This window comes from Piliocolobus tephrosceles, chromosome 3, assembly GCF_002776525.5.
Source record: "Piliocolobus tephrosceles isolate RC106 chromosome 3, ASM277652v3, whole genome shotgun sequence".
Classification (NCBI taxonomy): Eukaryota; Metazoa; Chordata; class Mammalia; order Primates; family Cercopithecidae; genus Piliocolobus; species Piliocolobus tephrosceles.
The window spans coordinates 89874185-89896401 of NC_045436.1; the positions used below are offsets into that span (position 1 = coordinate 89874185).

The 22217-nt window shown below is 41.1% G+C and overlaps 1 protein-coding gene across 1 annotated transcript in view; it reads left to right on the top strand.

Annotated features, from left to right (window-relative positions):
• Positions 1 to 22217, top strand: part of EGF (epidermal growth factor) — a 105801-nt gene that overhangs the window by 73131 nt on the left and 10453 nt on the right. The window contains exons 17-22 of the mRNA XM_023220062.2: positions 4025 to 4141; positions 4889 to 5014; positions 8996 to 9118; positions 10479 to 10626; positions 15370 to 15537; positions 19705 to 19822. Coding sequence (XP_023075830.2) covers positions 4025 to 4141; positions 4889 to 5014; positions 8996 to 9118; positions 10479 to 10626; positions 15370 to 15537; positions 19705 to 19822 — 800 coding nt within the window. The remainder of the gene's footprint in view (positions 1 to 4024; positions 4142 to 4888; positions 5015 to 8995; positions 9119 to 10478; positions 10627 to 15369; positions 15538 to 19704; positions 19823 to 22217) is intronic.

Sequence of the window (22217 nt, forward strand, 5' to 3'; positions counted from 1 at the left end):
TGGGTTCAGCTCAGCCATAGAGCTTCTGAAAACCCCATCCTTTCACTTTAGGTCACTGCCCTTCAAGCAGTGCAATTTGACTTTGAAACATTTTATTTGTTTGTGTTACTAAGTAACACTTTATTTTAACAAGATGTATGTGGCAAAAAAAAAAAAAAAAAAAAAGATTTCAAAACTCCACATTAGGACATTTAAGGAGATGCTTTACCCAACTTTTGTGGTCTGCAAACTACTTTGTTGATGTACATGGCTCTGGGTACTTCTTATCTCACCTTATCAGTGTGATATTTTTAATAAGATATAAATAAGGAGGTTCATAATTTTAATAATAACAATAACATTTGCAGAGAATGTTAGATTATATATTTCGTCATCCCTCTGTGTCCATAGGGGATTGATTCCAGGATCCCCGAGTATATCAAAATCTGCACATATGCAAGTCACAGTCACCATGGAACCCAGGTATTCAAAACATCAGGCATCCATGTAGGCAGGTTTCACATCTCACCAATAATACTGATCTGTGTTCAGTTGAAAAAAATCCAGATATAAGTGGACCTGTGCAGTTCGAACCCGTATTGTTCAAGGGTCAACTGTAATCTCTAATTTCCTCATTACAAATCAGTTCACAGATGTGAAAGCTGAGAGACTAAGATCTATTAAGTTAGTGACTTGACCAAAGATTTTCGAAAATTATGACCAAATAATTAATTCATGTGAAAATAAGACGTTCTGGAAAACTTTGTTAACATTAGGAATACTGTGTGTTCAGCAACTTATTTGGCTTACACTGTGCTAAGTGCTGGGGATACCAAGATGTGCTAAATATCATCCCATCCTCAAGGCCACGGTTTGTTGTGGAGACAACCAGCATGATAGAATAAAATACTTTAAACTAATGTTAGGGATATAGAGAACCTTTGCAAAGTCACCAGGAATCCCTAAAGGTTCATGGAGCATATTTTGAAAGACTAATGGTTACGGGACTGAAAGACTAAATGACAGATGGGTGGGAATGGGGGAGTGATTAAGTGATCAAGGATTTGTGAATTTGGCTTAATACCTGGAGCCTAGTGCAGAATAGAGGGGACTGATTGTCCTGGTGAAAAATCCCTCATCTTTCCGTACCTGGATTGTGTTCTGTGTTGTACTAGCTTGTGAAGCCTTACACCTAAGTCAGGCTCGGGGGTCTAATTTCTGTTTCAGAGTGAGATTTCACATCAACAAAGTGTCTATGGCTAAAAGACAATGTGAAAACTCCACATTAGGATTTTAGAGTATAATCTAAAATTCTTCACGTGGTTTGTTGGGCCCTGTATGAAACAACCTTTAGACACCTCCCCAGACTCAACAAGCGCTCACCAGCCCTTTTACCCTTGACTTTCTGTGGCCTGCTTCCCTCACCCTGGCCTTGTTTCTAACAGACACGGACACGTGCGCTAGTTGTTTTCTCATCCCATGGTGTGCTTCTTAGCCCTTCAAAGTCCTGTGTGTCCTTCCGCCCGCTGGCTCACAAAGCCTTTCCTAGTTCCTGACTGGGCGGCGGCTGCCTATTGCAGCTCTCTTGGAACCTCGGTTCTGCCCCTTGGTCATACTCATTACACTTGTACTTCAATAATTATGCAAAACAGCACACGGCAGAGCCCTTGTCAATAGCAGAGCCCTATTCTTCACCACCATATTTTTGGCTCTCAGGAAGGCCCAATATATAGTAGGTACTTTTGAATGAATTATATTAGGTTTTTTTTTTTTTTTTTTAAAGACGGGAGTCTCGCTCTGTTGCCCAGGCTGCAGTGCAGTGCTGTGATCTCGGCTCACTGCAAGCTCCACCTCCCAGGTTCATGCCATTCTCCTGCCTCAGCCTCCTGAGTAGCTGGGACTACAGGCGCCCGCCACTGCGCCCTGCTAATTTTTTGTATTTTTAGTAGAGACGGGGTTTCACCGTGTTAGCCAGGATATTCTCAATCTCCTGACCTCGTGATCTGCCGGATGGTCTCGATCTCCTGACCTTGTGATCTGCCGGATGGTCTCGATCTCCTGACCTCGTGGTCCGCCAGCCTCGGCCTCCCAAAGTGCTGGGATTATAGGCGTGAGCCACCGCGCCCGGCCGAATTATATTAGTTTTATTAACAGGACCTGGAGTCTCTTCTAGTGTGATAAAGGTTAATTCTTATTTAAATTGTCACAGTATCTTTCTTTGTCATCCTTATTTAAATATGTATCAAAGAGCGTTTGATCAAATATTTGATCAAATATCTTGATCAAAGGGTTTTTTTTTTAAGGTCACTTTTTATTCTAGTCCTTAGAACCATCATGAAAAATAGACCTGGCAGAAATTGTCACTGCTGTTCTAGAGAGAAGGAATGTGAGCACAGATATTTATTTCTTCCAGAGCGCCTTTGTGGCAACAACAACAACAACTTTGGCCGTAGCCCATCTCTCCAACAACTGCATAACTATTGCTTTTCATTACGCACAGCTGCCTTGGGTTTGCATGTTACCAAATAAATCCTGAATCATATTCTAATTTAAGATAATTCTGCAAGTGATTTAAAATGTCTTGGGTAGTAATCAGATACTGTCCACTTTACACTCTGAGCAGCCTTGTGATTTGGGAGCTAGTCTTCCAAATAGATGCTGAATTAAATGGATAATTGATTTGGTCTGAATTTTTCCGTCTCTAAGAGTCATGAGTGACAGGAGATGACCAAGCAAGCATGAAAGGCATCTGTTCCCACAAGAGAAATCTCGCTCAAGTAGCTAAGCAAATCAAATGCAATTACCCAATGCCTGCATTCACATGCCACCTGAATCCTACTTAGATCATTTGACTTTCTTTAATTTATCAGCAAGTTTGGAGGGCTTTTTAAAAAATCTCTTCTGTACTCAGATGAGCAAGCTTACCAATGAATAGACAGATGATAATTTATATCCTACTGTGGTATGTCAGATTCCCCTGACTCCAAAAAGGTAGGGTGGGGTGGCATTTGGAGAATGATTACATACATAAGTAAAGCAAAGAAAAAAAAAACTTGCTTATGTTCATAGCTCAACAGGTAACTCTGTCCCCCGGGGCACTTGCATTTCAATGGAGTATGAAATGAAATGATCTATTTACTGCACTTAACTTGTATGGTTCATGACTTTGTAAAAGTGCCTTGAGGTGTGCAAGTCACTACATAAATCTTGATAATAAACACACATTGTGACATACATATTCTATTATATATGACATTAGTAAATTGGCAGTAAATCTTTTCATGATTGAATTTCTTTGCCATGTTGGTGCATAGATCTACTTGCTAATTATTAGTCTGTGTGTCTTTGGGGAATAAGAATAGATTGACTCCTTTTGTTGTCCAAATGGTTGGGAAGTTTTAAAATGAGCAACAGACCTTTCAAAGTTGAGTCTATTTGCTTCTAGCAATTTTATAATTTACATTTGCAAATGCTTTTAAAAATTATAAATAAGTTCATATACAGTTCCTTGAACATCAGATAGTGCTTTAAGACTAAAGTTCTTTGAGAGCACATAAACAGAAACATGGCTATGGGACTATGCATCTCATTGGTGTTGTTGTTGTTGTTGTTGTTTTTGACGGTGTCTCACTTTGTCACCCAGGCTGGAGAGAAGTGGCGCCATCTTGGCTCACTGCAGCTTCAATCTCCTGATCCTCCTACCTCAGCCTCCAAGTAGCTGGGACTATAGGCACACACCACTATGTTTTTAGTAGAGACAGGGTTTCGCCATATTGCCCAGACTGGTCTCAAACTCCTGGGCTCGAGCAATCCACCCTTGGCCTCCCAAAGTGCTGGGATTACAAGCATGAACCGCTGCACCCAGCCAGCTCTGGATCTTTTAAAGTAGATATAGTTTATAGGTCAACTAAGTGTTTCTATTTGGAGATTAACCTGTCCCAGAACTTTGGAAAGGAAATGGTGGACTGTTCTACAGAACCAGAACATTAAAGTCCATTTTCTTCTCTGTCTGGAAATAACTGCACGGGATTCTTGCTATTTGCAGATCAATATGACTGTGCTCCTGTGGGATGCAGCACATATGCTTGGTGTGTTTCAGAGGGAGAGGATGCCACGTGTCAGTGTTTGAAAGGATTTGCTGGGGATGGAAAACTATGTTCTGGTAAGAGCAAAGGGCAAATATACATATTTGGACAATAGTGAACCAGAAACATTATTTCTGCTCTTTCTGACTCAAAAGCTCCAGGAGGATTTATGTAATCAGCAGATTTGAGAAAGTTATTTGATGTTAGCTAAAAAAAAATAAATTGATGACATGCCTAGAAAATGAGACCTATAAACATATTATACAAATGTAAACATATGACATTGAGTTTATAGTACAATTTTATGATTATGCAATATATGCAGTTGACATTAAGGGGAAGAATTTATAATTAGCTTCAGAAGCATGAATTTGAGTTCAAGTCAAGTTTATGACTTCACCAATTCCAATGAAAGCACAACTGTTGTTTTTGCCCCGGCAGCTTAGGTCATAAGTTTTAATCAAATGAACAGATTAATGGATAGGTTCCTCTTTCATATTAATAGCCTCAAAATTAAAATTTAATGACTGCTGGAAAGATCTCAGTCCTTATGGTCTGAAACTCTGGCAGAAAGTGATTTGTTTACATATTTGCCTAATCGGATAGGTGGGAACTCTGTAAAGACTGATTCAGCAGTAACTTGTGAACTTTATGTCCAAGATGCAGGGTGTGCATGATGTTGGCAAACAGCACCTGTAAAGGACTGAATAAGAATTGAATATACGATTATGCTTATTCTTTCCAACTAGTCCTATTCTTTCCAACTAGTCCTATTTATATCAGGATTGCCTAAATATTGCACTAGTTTCTAATTTTGCCCACAGATATAGATGAATGTGAGATGGGTGTCCCAGTGTGCCCCCCTGCCTCCTCCAAGTGCATCAACACCGAAGGTGGCTATGTCTGCCAGTGCTCAGAAGGCTACCGAGGAGATGGGATTCACTGTCTTGGTAAGAGGATGCATGTGCCGAGGGAGGAGGGCAGAGGCAGGCCTCAGAAATCAGGAAACAGTGTGGGTGCAGTGAGCAGAGAGAAGACAGGATATAATTGGGGTGACACACATGTCAAGATTTAAAGAGTTGTGCGACTGCTCAAACTGACATATTTCCATTCTTGGTGAACAGTCAAGTTTGTGCCCTTGTGTTATGACTGCTCCGGTCAGCTTCAAGCCCCTTTGGAGGCTGCTTACTCCTCTGCCTTTCTAATTCTTTCTGGGGTTTGAGTGACACCAGTGTCTCATCAATACTTCCCACCTTGAGCCATCATGTGGGGAGATGGACAGCATTTATTTGTCAGTGAATTTGGCAAGAGAAATGTGGTGAACTGCAGAGGTGATGACAGTTTGTTGGAAGTCACTGCTGTGTGCATAAAGAAAAGGAGGTGTGGCTTGTCAAAGGGCTCCTCTCGCATTTCTTGGTAAGTTCAATAGGTGGGAGAGTCAAGCCACTGACATTGAGATACAAGTAAAGAATGATTCAACCCTCTTTCGTAATCCCCGTCCTCTGGCACGGTCTGGGTGTGGCACGTTGGATTGGGAGTTCGCGTCCTGGATGTCTCGTACCTTTCCAGATGTCAGTAGCATCACATCACGTACAAGTGAAAACCTGCCTGAAGCCATCTGAGGCACGGGGAAGTGATTGAAGTTTTACAGCGCTTTAAAACTTCTCTTTAAGTATTTTCTTTCCCTCTTTCTGAAAACATAAGAAACTGATAAGAAACTCAAATGATACTGCTTTTTTCCCACTTGTTAAGGTTAAAGATGAAATATCAGTCATAACTATCAATCTTTTGAATCTGGTTGATTTAAATCAGACCTTTATAGGATTAGTTTTGTGGAATCCACAGACATCTGTAAACACTCTTTTAAGCACATATTTGGCTGTCAGTCAGGAAAATGTCACTGCTCTAATTAAGCAGGCCCATAGATAATTTAGACAAGCAGACTTCATATTTAATTTCCTTTGAAGAGAAAGGAAGGTATCTCTTCTTGGATGTTTAAACTTGTTAGGCTCTGGTTTCTCACATTGTTACTAACTCATCTCCTTCCAGTAGCAAGCACGCAATGGGGTGTGCTCGCCCTGCCTGTGTGGTTGGCACAGAGTCCTCAGACTCCATGGAAGCGGTGGGCTTGCTCCTCTGTTCTCTCTTCCCCAGCTTGCTCTCACTCTCTCTTCTCACCCCATATATATATGTAGTTATAATAGTTTGAACCTTGTCTGGCATATAAAAAGTGCTATGTAAAAAAAAGTGTTATCCTTATTATTAAGAGTAGTTGAGTTTATTTGTCAAGCATACATCTTTTTCTTTGCTTTGGAAAAGCTCTCTCTCTCAAGGTGATAATTGATTGAAATTATAACAGAAACTCAAAAGAGTTGGTTTGGGCCATCCAGGATAGCAATTCAATGTGTTAAATATTTAATTGGCCCCTATTAAGAGCAAGGTCACAGTACTAGAAACCATGAGAAATATCAGGATGAGAAAGGTAGTCTTTGATTGCAAGGAAAATGTGACCTAAAAGAAATATAGCTGTGATCAGTGACGAAGAAGGGTGCACATCATAAGCGAAGTAAAAACCACAATGAAGGCCGGGCGCGGTGGCTCACGCCTGTAATCCCAGCACTTTGGGAGGCCGAGGCGGGCGAATCACAAGGTCAGGAGATCGAGACCATCCTGGCTAACTCCGTGAAACCCCATCTCTACTAAAAATACAAAAAATTAGCCAGGCGTGGTGGCGGGTGCCTGTAGTCCCAACTACTCGGGAGGCTGAGGCAGGAGAATGGTGTGAACCCGGGAGGCGGAGCTTGCAGTGAGCCGAGATCGTGCCACTGCACTCCAGTCTGGGTGACAGAGCAAGACTCCGTCTCAAATAAAAAAAAAAAAAAACCACAATGAAAGTTCAGAACTGGGAGAAATATCTGTTTGAGGTATTGGGAAAGATTTCGGGGAGGAAGTGTCATTTTGGAAGGAGCATGGGGGATAAGTAATTTCATTTGCAGAAATGCGAAGGGATGGGAAGAGTCCAGACGTGAACAGATCACATGACTGCCATTAAGGATAGAGAGTAGCCTAGTTGAGTACTAAGTTTAGGTTATATGAGGGGAAGAACAGAAACTAAGGCTGATAAGGTAGTGTATCCTGTAACAAAATATCCTAGATTGGATGGCTTAAGCAACAGAAATGTATCCTGTCATGGTTCTGGAGGCTGGAAGTCCCAGATCAAGGTGCTGGCTGATTTAGTTTTGGATGAAGGATCTCTTCCTGGCTTTCAAATGGCCACCTGCTCACTGTGTTCTCACATGGCCTTTCCTCTTTGATGTGCAGAGAGAGAGAGAGAGACAGAGACAGAGAGTGAGAGAACGCTCTAGTTTCTCTTCCTCTTTTGTTTTCTCTTCCTCTTCTTTTAAGGACACCAAACTTATTGGATTAGGACCCCATCCTTAGGATCCCATGTAACCTTACTTTCCTCTTGGTAGATGCTTTCTTCAAATACAGTCACTTTGGGAGTTGGGGCTCAACATATGAATTGGAGGGGCAGGGACACATTTCAGCCTGTAACAGATGGGTTAGGTTACTTCTGTGGAAGACTAAAATCTGAGGGTTAGTTACTGAGGTTTCACTTCTCCGGTGAAACTGGCAGAGGGTCAGTCAGTCAGTGTTGTCCCAAAGTTTCTACTAACCGCATTACAACTGTAAAATGAAACAGGTGAAATGAATTTTTGCAATAATATTTTATGTATTCAAATATATCCAAAATATTAACATTTTAATATATAATCAGTATAAAAATTATTGAGATACTTAATATTCTTTTTTATTTTGGTACTAAGTCTTCAAACTCTAATGTGTGTTTTATACTCACAGCACATCTCAATATGAACTACATGCATTTCGGGTACTCAATACTCTCATATGGCAGTGGCTAGCAAGTTGGACAGCAAAGTTCTAGGCAACAGAGAGCCACTGGCAGCATTTGAGTAAAGTGGTGCAATGATGGGTTTATCATCATTGTGCTGGAGGGAGAATAATGTGGCGCTGGTGTTTAGGCATGGCGTGGAGGAAACATGGAATCCAGGAATGAGTAAGGCTGTTCTTGCAGTAATGTAAAATTGAGAGGAAGGGAGGCCCTAAATGTTAGGGTGGCAGTAACTGAGAAAGAAAAAATGGTAGCTAGTTGGGAAAGAAAGGATGGTTTTCCTGATATAGTTTATACTTACATAAAAAAGCAAAACATTGTATTTGATATAATATGTATGCCAATGACAGGATGTCTATTCAAAAAAGTTAAGTATGAATCTTTAGGATCTGAACTTCTAAATGTTTGCCTAGAGGTCGTTTACTAATCTCCAACTCTGGGAAATCTCCTTGCCTTTAAAGCAGGAAGAAAGCTTCCAGCCTCTCTCAGGATGCCTGTAATCCCAACACTCTGGGAGGCCAAGGCAGGAGGATCACTTGAGGCCAGGAGTTTGAGACATGCCTGGGCAACATAGCAAGACACTGTTCTCTACAAAAAAATTAAAAAACAAACAAACAAGAAATAACCAAGCATGGTGGTGCGAGCCTGTGGTTCAAGCTACTCGGTGGGATGAGCTGGGAGAATTGCTTGACCCTGGGAGGTCAAGGCTACAATGAGCCATGATCACACCACTGTACCTCATCCTCAGCAACCGAGCGAGAGTCTTTCAAAAAGAAAAAAGAAAAAACGGAAACAAAAAAGGAAAAGAACACCTGCATGGGCGTGCATTGTAGGACCTACTTCATCTCTCCAACACATTCGTGAAAGTCCCTTTAAACCTAAAAATGCATAGGGCTCTGAGAACATAGAGCATGACAGAAGCTAACGAAGCTCCTCTTCCAGAGGCTGTCCAACTGAAAAACCCTCTTTATTTTTCTGTACCCCATATTTCTCTCCCCTACTCTGTCTTTTCTGACAGATATTGATGAGTGCCAACTGGGGGTGCACAGCTGTGGAAAGAATGCCAACTGCACAAATACAGAGGGCGGCTACACCTGCACGTGTGCTGGACGCCTGTCTGAACCAGGACTGATTTGCCCTGGTAGGTTGGTGGGTGGTCTGCAGTGAAGGGGAGGGACTTGGCTCGGGGATATTCTACACCCTAATCTCTATTTGCATTAGAGATTCTAAAAATCATTCAGTTCAGTCAGGCTGCAGAGCTGACCTTCCTGAATTAGGACGTTGATGGGCTTGAGAATTTGAAATGGTCCAGGTTTTCTTAATTTAATAGCATCTGGAATAAATCCTTTTTTATTACTCACAGTCCAATAACGATGGGAACATGGGTGTCTCTCTTTAACTGTGCAACTAATCTCCCTATTTGTAATGTCGATTTGTGGGACTGCTGGATGAATTTTGCAGGACTAGGCAGGTGGGTGAGAATGTCTGGACTCAGCATTTTAAATCACTTTCAAGGATTTTTAAATGTTACTTTAAAAAGGCAGTATTTCTTGTTCTAAATTAGAACTCCAGCTCTCTTCTCTTTCTTTTTTCAATATTCATAATGGTTGACTCCTGCTTCCTGAACCTTCTTCCCGTAACAGCAGTATCATCTCACCATCAGCACCCCAGAAGGGGAGCTGGCTTCAACTAGACCCTGGAGACCAGGATGGGGGTCTTTCCCATCACTGCCCACTTTTTGCCTGTCAGCCCTATAAGCAGAAAACATCCGAAGAAGAAAAATTATGTGCTTAATTGGTCTCTGGTTTTTTTTTTTAGCATGTTATTTTTCTCAAATAATTTGCTCTTCTTAAAGGTATTGAAAAACTGCTTATATTTATATAGTCAGCTGCACATGTTTACCTTTTAAGGAGCAGTGAACCATTCCATAAAAAAGACTTTACTATTATACTTTGGCATTCCCTCTGTTATGGGAACATTTTCTTCCTGTCAGAGTTACTATAGTCTTGTCCTTGAGGGCTCCTCTGAAAGTCAGTTTTTAGAAGAAAACATTGTGAGAAAGAAATTTTTGAGACTGCATGATATTAGAGGTAATGTACTGTGCATTGATGGGTAGGTTTTAAACCATAGAGTTACCAGTTGTTCAGAGAGACCTTGAAGCTAACTGTCATTTCACATGGTTAGTGTACATTTGTGTGTGACAGATTTGTTTGTATGAGATCAGTGACTCTGAATTCACATGGCGACTTAGGATTGGCCATTCTTTTACCTGCCTCCAATATGCTTTACATATCAGATAATACTGAGCCGAAAGGAGGAACGGCTGGTTTCATAGTGAATGACTAAGGCCTGGCTAGGAAAGTGAAACTAATGTCTCTTCTAGTAGTTCTTCTGTAACTAAAAGATTTATGTCACAAACTATTCATAGAAACTAGTTCCTGATGTTGATACTTGAAAGACATCCTTTCAGAAAGTAAAAGTAATGTCTTGGGTTCTTTTAGACTCTACTCCACCCCCTCACCTCAGGGAAGATGACCACCACTATTCCGTAAGAAATAGTGACTCTGGATGTCCCCTGTCCCACGATGGATACTGCCTCCATGATGGTGTGTGCATGTATATTGAAGCATTGGACAAATATGCATGCAAGTAAGTTAAACTGTCTTGCTGATGGCACAGAGAGATGCTATTCAGTCCATAACTTGTAGCTAATTTGTAAAATGTATACTTAGGATGTTTTTCTGCAATTAGATGTTCTTTTGGAAAAATATAAACATACACATATGAACCATGTGTGTGCACTTCATTGCATTCTCCTTGTGTATCACAATGCCCCCTTCCAGTTACTGGTGATAAGTATGAATCTAAGGAGTTGGTGATTTCTCCTTTTACCGAAATAATTTGATGTTACTACTAGTATAGTCTAGGGATTAAATGTCTCATCCCGGTTGAAAAACTTAGGTTTGTGAGATAATTCCTTAAAACTTTTTTTTTCAATCAAATGTGCTTTACATTACGTGTGAGCATCCGTGATCTGGTTCTGGATTTATAAAAGTTTCTTACATATTCACACTAGACTTCTTGCCAGAGTCCAAAACTATTTTTCTCCAAAACTAAATATATGTATATTTTTTCTTCACTTCCTAACAGTTGACTTTTACATTTTGTTGTTTAGTAACAATTGCTGATACTGCAGCTGCTGCTTTTTGCTCCCATTTTGCCCCCATGAGGGTTTCACAGTGGGTGAAGTGTCAACCTGGAAAGGAGATTTGAGGAAGCCTTCCACTGTGCTCACTCCGAAAACCTTTCCTATGGACCCTAACAAAACCCAAACCCACAATAGCCAGTTCTGCCTCAAATTTTACTTTTAATTCATTTCATATTTCCAAGGCAATAGGAGGAAACTGATAGATACCAAAAAAACAAATAGGTCTCCCAGGGTTAGGCTCCTGATCCATTGATACTTTTCTTTGTGCCTGAGGGAGGGGTGATGAAATAGTCTGATCCTCACAAATAGCTACTATAACCTTGAAGTCTTCTCTTATTTCATCAGTAATAATGAACAGAATAACTAAATTCATGGAAGAGTAAGCTATATTCTGTGACAAAGCATATGGCCTTGCACTAGAAATCATGTCCACATGACAAAAATAGTGAAAAATTGCTCATGGATACTAGTAAAAATGACTCAGTCCTTATAGAATTCTGTTTTCATATTCATATTTACATGCTGTAATTTCCTAACCTATGATAAATTGGGTATTTGAAGTAGTTATTGCTAGTTTTAATGTTAAGAATCTAATTGGTTTTGCCTGTTCATTGTTTCTGATCATCCCGAATAATGAAATTACAAAAACAAATGTCCGAATTTATTAGGTCATGGTTGTTTTCCTCCATGATACTTTAGATTATAAAAAATCATTATAATAATATGAAGGGTACTACATATTGCATTTAGAACAATGTTTTCATTTGGATCTGATAGCATCCATTTATTAAATGATTGATGAACTCTTCAGCACACTGCTTTTCTTTCTGTCATTAAATCCTGATGAAAATATCACATTTCCCTGATAATGTTTTAAACATGAGTTGCTACAAATGACAAACTGGAGATAAGACTCAAATTTAAGGACCTTGAATCTAAAGCAATATTTAAAATATTACCAGACTTCACAGTAATCTGGATCATAACCTTGTTTAAATTGTATATTTAATAAAAATGTGGTTTAATTAACTATTCAACCCTTGCCTCCTCCTGCCCTGATGACTTCACCTTATGTTTTATTAATTCCGTAATAACAAGTCTCTAGGAAGTGCTTTACTGGTCCAACTTTCATTAGAAACACTTCCTAGGTGGGCGTCATTCTGTACAGAGTGTTCTTCATGCTGTAAGCAGGTTTTGGAAGAGCCAGCTCTTCCTTCCTTTCTTAGAGGCAGCGGCCGTTCCCCTCAGCCACAGGAAACCACGAGGTGCCCGGGGTGATGCAGCAGAAGTTAGAGTTGAGAGTCTCCATGCCCGAGGTATTCCTCGAAGATCTCCTGGTTTAGAGACGCTCAGGAGGCTCCAAACCTGGGCTCAGAGGAGGTCCTCATTCATTCTGTCTTTCAGCCACCCTTCTGAGCAGGTCTCCTTTAGACCAAGATCCCCCAACATGAGTGCTGTGAAATGCTTCTTAAAAACAGGCCGTATGGTCAAATCACGTTGAGAGACGCAACATACTCTACCCTCAATTTTTTTTTTCAGGAGACCATCATTTTATTATTACTCAAGTTGGTCTTCCCTGAGCATTCGGGGAGCAGAGTTTTTAAGGACAACTTGGTGGGTTAGGGGAAGCCAGTGTGCCGGGAGTGCTGATGTGTCAGGGATGAAATCATAGAGAGTTGAAGCTATTTTCTTGCACTGAGTCAGTTCCTGGGTGGGGGCCACAAGTTCAGATGAGCCAGTTCATTGATCTGGGTGGTGTCAGCTGATCCGTCAAGTGCAGGATCTATAGAATATTTCAAGCATTGATCTTAGGAGCAGTATATGGAGGTTCAGAATCTTGTAGCCTCCAGCTGTGTGACTCCTAAACCATAATTTCTAATCTTCTGTCTAGCCCTCAATTCTTGATTCAGCGTATACCACAACACATTAAAAAGTCTTGTTTACCAGCCTGGGTAACATGGGGAGACCCCATCTCTACCAATTTTTTTTTTTTTTTTTTGTGATGGAGTCTCGCACTGTCTCCCAGGCTGGAGTGCAATGGCGCGATCTCGGCTCACTGCAAGCTTCGTCTCCTGGGTTCACGTCATTCTCCTGCCTCAGCCTCCCAAGTAGCTGGGACTACAGGTGCCCACCACCATTTATTGTATTTTTAGTAGAGACAGGGTTTCACCATGTTAGCCAGGATGGTCTCGATCTCCTGACCTTGTGATCCGCCCGCCTCAGCCTCCCAAAGTTAGCCGGGTATGGTGGCACACATCTATATTCCCAGCTACTTGGGAGGCTGAGGTGGGAGAATTGCTTGGTCCCAGGAGGCTGACATTGCAATGAATTGTGATGGCATCACTGCACTCCAGCCTGGGCAACAGAGTGAGACTCTGTCAATAAAAAAGTAATAATAATAATAAAAGCCTTGTTTATCTGTATTGAGTCTAGAATGTCTCAAAATTATTTGACTATGGAAAGGCCAACTTATTTGGCCAGAGAATCTTTTGTTTGGTTTAACAGAAGAACTAATTCATAACCAAAGAACTAGTATCCTAGTTCTCCCCCTTGGAAAGTGCTGAATGACTCTTCTGGGCCTTATAAGACTCAGTGAGGCTCTGCTATTGCAGCTGACTTGGATCTCCAGGACTCTTGGCCAAGGGACTGACATATTCCTCAAGACCCCAAACTTTCTGAAAGGATCAGAGGTGTGGCCCATTAACATCCAGCAGTTTAAAAGTGGTGCTGCTAGGCATTGATAGTAAATGGCTGTAACCAAAGATACCTAAAATTAAAACAGCATCCAAGAAAACCTGGAATAATGATGGTCCTTTATGCTTCTGCACTCAGATCATGGTATCTCTTGCATGGTAAGTTCTAGAAGATAGCTTTTCAGAGGTGAATAGAGCATAAAACTCTTTTTGGAAGCAACATGGTAAAGTAGAAAGAACATAGGCTTTGAAATCAGAGAACCATTGGAGTCAAACCTGTCACTCATAGTTGTGTGACCTTGTACTTGAGCCTCAGTTTCCTCATCCAAAATATGGGAATATGCCATCAAAAATAAAATGAGTAAAAGTGCCTAGCAAGGTGTCAGACACACAAGATGGTTAACAGGTACTAATCCATTTCCTTCCTTCCTCTATGAGTGAGTTGCCCAGCCCCTCTGACCAGCTAAAGGTAGAGACAGGCCTAGAGCCCAGATCTTCTGGAGCTCTGTCCAGTGTTTTGTCCATGCTGCTTCTTCTCACTATGGGCACTGGTGTCAGTTCTCTGTATTTTTATTCCTTTGGGTCCTTTTGGAATAAAGTGGGGACATGGATGAATAAATAGTTGATCCAGGGCCCAAAGGAAGGAATTTTTAATAAGTGGGCATTACAGAGTGTTTAATAGGATGTTTTTCAAAGTTGATGCTTTTGCAAAGGATAATAGAATACAGATGTTTACCTGAGATCTTAATCGTGTCTAGAAATGCACATTCCCAGTAGATGGCAGCATTGCTTCATTTACTTCAAAAAAGTTCAGCGGTTCACTCTAGTGACAGTTTCACTAGTGGGACAGCAGGGTGTTTGTGGGCGAGCGTCCTTTTCCCTCCACACAGCTTTTTCCACATTGAAGAAAATAGGCAATGCCTGTATGTATGTTGTTACTGGGTCTTCCCTTGCACTAGTAGTGATTTTTTTTCTTTAAAGGAAAAAAGTTTTCTCTGCAGACTAGGTTACGTGTTCTGTTCAGAAACTACACACATTCTTCTTTTATAGCCTGGTTTCAAGTGAGGAACTCTGCCTTCAAATCCTCCTTTCCTTTCACCTATACTCATTGCAATCTGGCCAAACATTTGTTTCCAAAACTCCCTTGGCTCTTAGGGCAGAGTTGCTTTGTGTTGGTTTTAAAAGGTGGCTCCTCAGGATTTTAGCCTAACAGAAACTGATCTTTAATCAATATCCTGTAATGCCTTATAGAGGCAGTATGCAAATAATCCCCCATAAATCCCAGAGCAAACAGACGAAAGGGAGAAGTCCATGCTGCATTAACTTGTAACTCATAGCGCTTTCAACTGACCCCTGATGGATTTTCTATATGCTTCCAAAGAGCTGAGTCTAGAAATGCAGAGATTGAGAGACAACTGAATATCGAGTGTCAAAACTAACAGCGTTTTTGGCCAGGCATCTCTGATGACCTCTGTTTGTGTGTTGTCACAGCTGTGTTGTTGGCTACATCGGGGAGCGATGTCAGTACCGAGACCTGAGGTGGTGGGAACTGCGTCACGCTGGCCACGGGCAGCAGCAGAAGGTCACCGTGGTGGCTGTCTGCGTGGTGGTGCTTGTCGTGCTGCTCCTCCTGAGCCTGTGGGGTGCCCACTACTACAGGTGACCCTGTCTTTCCTTTGGTACTGGAAACCTCTTTCTAACACCTCCCAGGGGAATGCCTGCCTCCTTGAGATGAACATCTACATACTACATTTAAAACGTGAAGTGGGCGGGGCGCAGTGACTCATGCCTGCAATCCCAGCACGTTGGGAGGCTGAGGCGGGCAGATCACTTGAGGTCAGGAGTTTGAGACCAGCCTGGTCAACATGGGAAAACCCTGTCTCCACTAAAAAGGCAAAAAGTAACAGGCGTGGTTATGCACACTGGTAATCTCAGCTACTCGGGAGGCTGAGGTACGAGGATCACTTGAACTTGGGAGGCAGGGGTTGCAGTGAGCCGAGATTGTGCCACTGCACTCCATCCTGGGTGATAGAGTGAGACTCCATGTCCAAAAAAAAGGTGAAATAACAGGACAATTTTTACTGTTAGCTCAGGATTTCATTGCTCTGAAACATCAGTGCTTTTACTTTTTCCTTGTTCCACTGCAGTCATTGTCCATACACTTGCATAGTATATGTGTTATTTATCAATCATAATATGGTTTTACGTTCCACTTTCTTCATTTAATATTATATGCTCCCCCTATAGCCTGCATAACTATAATTTTTGTGGTTGTCTTCCATTGAGTGGATTTCCCACAAAATATTAACTGTCATAAAAGAAAATCGGTATCTTCCCTAACTTGGAAGGAAATTTCTGGTAGTCAGATTTTGTGCTTTTAATAATTTCAAGTTAACAATTAAAAACTGTAGAACAATAACATTTATACATTTAATTCTTTAAAATTAACACTACATTAGGATGCAGGTACAGGCATCACACTGCTCATTTTCTGTTTTCTTAGAAAGTAGGACAGCGTCTTCTATTATCATCAATATTGAAAAGCATTTTATGTACTGTTATGGTTTGTGCTGTACAAAATCAGTGAGTCACAAAACTTTAGGGCTGAAGGGGACTTTATGGAATTATCTAGTTCAATCTTATCATTTCGTGGCTGGAGGATCTAAGACCCACTTGACTAATAGGTCCCAATTCTCTGAGAATGTACAAAATATCTGCTGCCACCATCTGTAGATAAAAATTTAACCACATTTACAGGTACTACACAACCACTCAAGGGGCAACTGTCTTGTGTTCTGGAAAATTCAACATATCAGTCAAGATGTACTTATCAGAGATCCTGCTATAGCCTAGTGTAGTGGTTAAGAGCACAGGCTCTGGAATCAGATTATACGGGTTCAAATCCAAGTTAGTGTCTAAATAACACCAGACATGTGTCCTAACCTCTGTTTTCATTAATTCCCTTTGTTATAAAGTAGGAGCAAGAATAGTACTTATCTTAAGGGTATTCTGAAATTAACTGGGTTAACCTAAGTAAAGGCTTTAGTGTAGATCTGGCATATAGGAATTAATAAATGCTATCTGTTATTAGTTTGATTTTCTATGAACTGTAACCTTCCCCCAAAAGAATCATATGCTCTAAGCCCTTTTCTACCACCTCTTGAGAGACAAGATTCTTAGGCACAAACTTGACATTTTAATTCAGTAGTCCATCGATAACATTGGACTTTTTAGCCTGGTGTGTAATCAATATCTTGGATATATGTAGAAAGAATATTGAATGATCAATGTTCACCCCATTGGACCATTGCCAAAAGACAGGGGAAAAAATGGAAACTAGAAACTTAAGTTCATGCGTGCCATAATTATTAAGTATTTTTTCCTATTTGCTGTGTTATGACACAGTATGTCTTATGTTCTATAGGCATTTTTCAGAGATCTGGATTGAAAGCTAACAGCAAATTGCTGCCTTTTTAAACTTGGAATTCAAAGACCAGTTCAACTGAAAGATGACTATAGACTTTACATGCCTATAAGAGTATCTTCAACCTCAGACTCTCATAACACCTAAAATGAGAAGTGAAAGGACTATTCCTTCAAAAAGAAAGCTCATCAGATCCCTTTCTTTTTCTTTTCACTGAAATGCATCCAGAGTTGTACAATTCTTTCTGAGCACAGCTGTAGTACCACCTACTCAGGAGGCTAAGGTGGGAAGATCGCTTGAGCCAGGGAGGCAGTGATTACAGTGAGCTGTGATTGCACCACTGCACTCCAGCCTGGGTGATAGGGGGGAGACTCTGTCTCAAAAACAAAACAAAACGAAAAAGTCTAATGTTTGTGAAACTAAATAAATTTTTCAAGTATTCTAATGTTATTAGTTTACAACATGTGATTTCTTGGAAGGACTCCCTTGTAAGAAAATCAACAAGAAGTATTTCATCACAAACTATAAGTTTGTTTTTTGTGGGTTTTCTAAACTTTTATTTTAGGTTCAGGGGTATATGTGAAGGTTTGTTACACAGGTAAACTTGTGTCCCTGGGGTTTGTTGTACAGATTATTTCATCATCCAAGTATTAAGCCCAGTACCCAATGGTTATGTTTTCTGCTCCTGTTCCTCCTCCCACCCTCTACCCTCAGGTAGCCCCCAGTGTCTTTTGTTCCCTTCTTTGTGTTCCTGAGTTCCCATCATTTAGCTCCTACTTATAAGTTAGAACATGTGATATTTGCTTTTCTGTTCCTCTCTTAGTTTGCTAAGGATAATAGCCTCCAGCTCCATCCATGTTCCCACAAAAGACATGATCTCATTCCTTTTTATGGTTGCATAGTATTCCACGGTATATATGTGCCATATTTTCTTTATCCAATCTGTCATTGATGGGCATTTAGGTTGATTCCATGTCTTTGCTATTGTCAATAGTGCTGCAGTGAACTTTGACATGCTTGTGCCTTTGTGGTAGAAAGATTTATATTCCTCTGGGTATATACGCAGTAATGGAATTGCTGGGTCAAATGGTAGTTCTGCAGTTAATTCTTTGAAGAATCACCATACCGCTTTCCATAATGGTTGAACTAATTTACACTCTCTCCAACAGTGTATAAGTGTTTCCTTTTCTCCAAAATTTCACCAGCATCTGTTTTTTTGTTTTGTTTTGTTTTTTTGACTTTTTATTAATAGCCATTCTGACTGGTACAAACTACAACGTTGTACCTTTGCAACTTTGGAATTGTTTATATTAGCCACTTGCTTCCATTTTTTTCCTCGAAGTCTTTGATTAAAACACATAATAACCCATACCATCTCTTGGTGCTGTCTGTGATGCCAGATTCACAGCAGCCCCTCCTATCCTTATCACTCTTCCCGGGATGTCTAGGTAGGGCTTTTGACAGAGGGTTGTATTCCTAGAGGCAACTAAGCTGCTTATCTGCCTCAGGACAGTGGTGCTGTTGTGGAGTCTCACAGATGCACCACTCTAGAGGCTACTGCTTTGAGGATGGGGATCCATCTCCATGCTAAATCTCCCCACCCCCACCCCTAGTGAATGGCACCATGCCCTGCATAGACTTAGTGCTGAATGTCAAACAAGACAGTACTCTAAGAAACTGGATTTGGAAGCAAGATACCTAGTGTATTTCCTGGCTTAGCAACTATAAGACTTTCTTATATTGGGTCATCCACTCCTTCTGTTTTTGCCTCTAATTTCTTTATGAGTGAGAGATTGCAGTGGACCAGTAAGAGCAGCCTAGACTTTGTGTCATTATGACCCACTTCTTACACCACCATTGGTAGCTGTGTGCCTTAGTTGAGTCACTGCCATTTCCAAGCCCCAGTGGCTTCACTTGTAAATGGAGCTAACATAGTCTGCCTCACATAGTTGCTGAGATATTTTTTCCACAGATTACCCCACTCCTCCCTGCAAAATTAGTAAGTTGTTTTTTCATTGCTATAACATCAGTACTAGGACAGTGCCTGGGGTATAGTTAGTACTCAATAGATACCTGTGAATTAATGAATGCAAGGCTATTCCCCCCAATGTGCGTGGGCATACATGCACGTGTGCGTGCGTGCACGCGCGCACACACACACACCCTCTACCTCACAGAACCTTGGAAAGACTGAAACACTCTCTGGATAGTATTTTCAGTTCTGCAGAAAAGAATGCCTTAAACATCTAACGTTATGTTCCTAGTTATCTTCATATTTCTTCTCTCCCACACAAGTATGGAAATTTTAGTAGCAGAAATAGTTAGTTGTCCCTGACCATCACTGAGTGGGCTGCGTATTTTGTTTTGTTGTGAGAGTGTCTCAAATTTTGGCTTTATCATAGGACTCAGAAGCTGCTAACGAAAAATCCAAAGAATCCTTCTGAGGAGTCAAGCGGAGACGCGAGGAGTTGCAGGCCTGCTGACAGCGAGGATGGGATGTCCTCTTGCCCTCAACCTTGGGTAATGTGACCAAAGCTGACGAAGCAAGGAATTGCCTTGATATTAACCCCTGTTCATTTTTTCTATTTTTCCACTGAGTTCAGAATGACTGGAATCAGTTATAGCTTCCAGCTGGTGTCAATGTTAGCCAAGACCACATCAGCTAGGGAGGTCCTGGGGGGGGGGGGGGGGGAACTGTGTAATTAACTAAAGGAATCAGATGAGTTATAATAAGGCCATAATTTAATGGCACAATAACTTTTTGGAATTTTTTTCTTTCATGTAGATTCTTTCTATAACTTAGATTTGTGTGTGTTATGTGAAGACTTTCCATATTTTTAGTTGACACATTCCAGATAGATGTCTTAAAAACCCAAGATTATGCTAATTTCCTTCCTTTCTTCCTTTCTTCTTTTCTTTCTTTCTCTCTCTCTCCTTTCTTTCTTTTCAGGATCTTGCTCTGTTGCCCAGGTCAGAGTACAGTGGTCCAACCACTGCTCACTGCAGCCTTGACCTCCTGGGCTCAAACGATCCTCCCACCTCAGCCTTCCAAATAGCTGGGACTACTTGCACATACCGCCATGCCCAGCTAATTTTTGTATTTTTTGTAGAGACAGAGTTTCATCATGTTGCCCAGACTGATCTCAAACTCTTGGGTTCAAGCAATCCACCTGCCCAGGCCTCCCAAAGTGCTGTAATTGCAGGCATGAGCCCTGCACTCAACTCTCATTTTCTTAATATTTCTTTTCTCATACACATTTCAACTCCCTAAATTTCAGTAGCAGAATAGCTGCCAGATTTAACAAATAAAAATACAGAATGCCTAGTTAAATTATACTTATATTGAAAGTTCAAATTTAAATTCAAAGTTAAATTTAACTGGGTTCTGTATTTTATCTGACAATCCTAGATGTTTTCCAAAAAGCACAGAGGTTTGGGAAGTTCAAGATGCTTCATAAATCACCCACTTCAGTAACGGATCTTGGAACACTAGAGGGCAGTCTTGAAACAGGTTACACATTCTTGAATCAGTTCAGGGAATTTCTATTTTTAGAAACCTGTCAGCGTTAAGGACTGATTCAGTGCATGCTGTTAGCATTATTTGTGGTATGTATTGTGGAAGAGACTGGAATGTATGGCAGGCCCATGGAGGGTTGAATCCTTAGGGAAGAGCTATTAGAGAGAGGTTATGGAGGAGCAATGTTTGGGGTCCTTCTCACATGATTTCCCCTACTCCCCAGCTCCCATCTCACTGTGAATTCCGGGAAAGTAGCTTTCCTGTGACTGCGCTTTTGACTACCAATTGATCATCTTTTCCTACCTGTAATAGGCATCCAGTGTTTCCTTATTTTTTTGGTTGGACTCAAGTATAGGGGGAAAAAAACAGATGCTGGTCAAGGTTGTTTATGCCTGTAATCCCCATGCTTTGGGAGGCCAAGGCAGGAGGATTGTTTGAGGCCAGGAGCTTGGGATCAGCCTGGACAACATAGCAAGATCATATTCCTTTAAAAAGATTTACAAAAAACTTTGCTGGGTGTGGTGGTACACACTTGCAGTTCCAGCTAGTCCAGAGACTGAAGCAGGGGGATCACTTGAACCCAAGAGTTCAGGGTTGCAGTGAGCTGTGATAGCACCACTGTACTCCAGCCTGAGTGACAGAGTGAGACTTTATCTCTAAAAAATGAGAAGGAGTGTGAATTCTAGCCTTACTCTCCCACCAATTGGCTATCTAATCTTCAGCAAGTCCTTTAACCTATGCAGACCTCTGCTCCCCACTCAGTACAAGGAGTTTGGATTAGATGATCTCTAAGATCCCTTCAGTCTTTATCAGTTCCAGAAGTATGTGATTCTAGGACTTAGCTCTAGAATGTGCTTGGTTCTTTGAGGCCTCATGACTTTGTGAACTTCTAAATTACCCAGATTTCACTTGTCAGTCTACATGGTATTTCATTCAGGTTTTGAGTAGCAGGTTCATCTCATTAATTCATCATCATGGAAATGAAGGAAAAACACAATCTGTGTATGTCTATTAAAAAATCAAAAGCATTTGCTGCTGTCATGAGCAGCTTGTTGGCTCAGAGCTACGTTAGGAGGCCTGGGGCTGCCGAGCTAAGTCCCCCACAGCTGTCGTAACTGTCGTCTGTCGTTGACAGCAACTGCTGCTGTAGGTATCAGTGGGAGTGGGAGGGAGCTGAATGCTCAAACTAGGAGAAGCAGCAGCAGAAACAAATCTAGTTCCATTAGCTGCTTTTCCCACCTCAGCCCAGAATTCCGGGACCTATGTTCTTCTGGCAGAGAGGCATGAGGTTAGCAAATTTGCAGTGCAGGCGGAGCAAGATGGCCGAATAGGAACAGCTTCAGTCTCCATCTCCCAGCGCGAGCGACACAGAAGACCAGTGATTTCTGCATTTTCAAC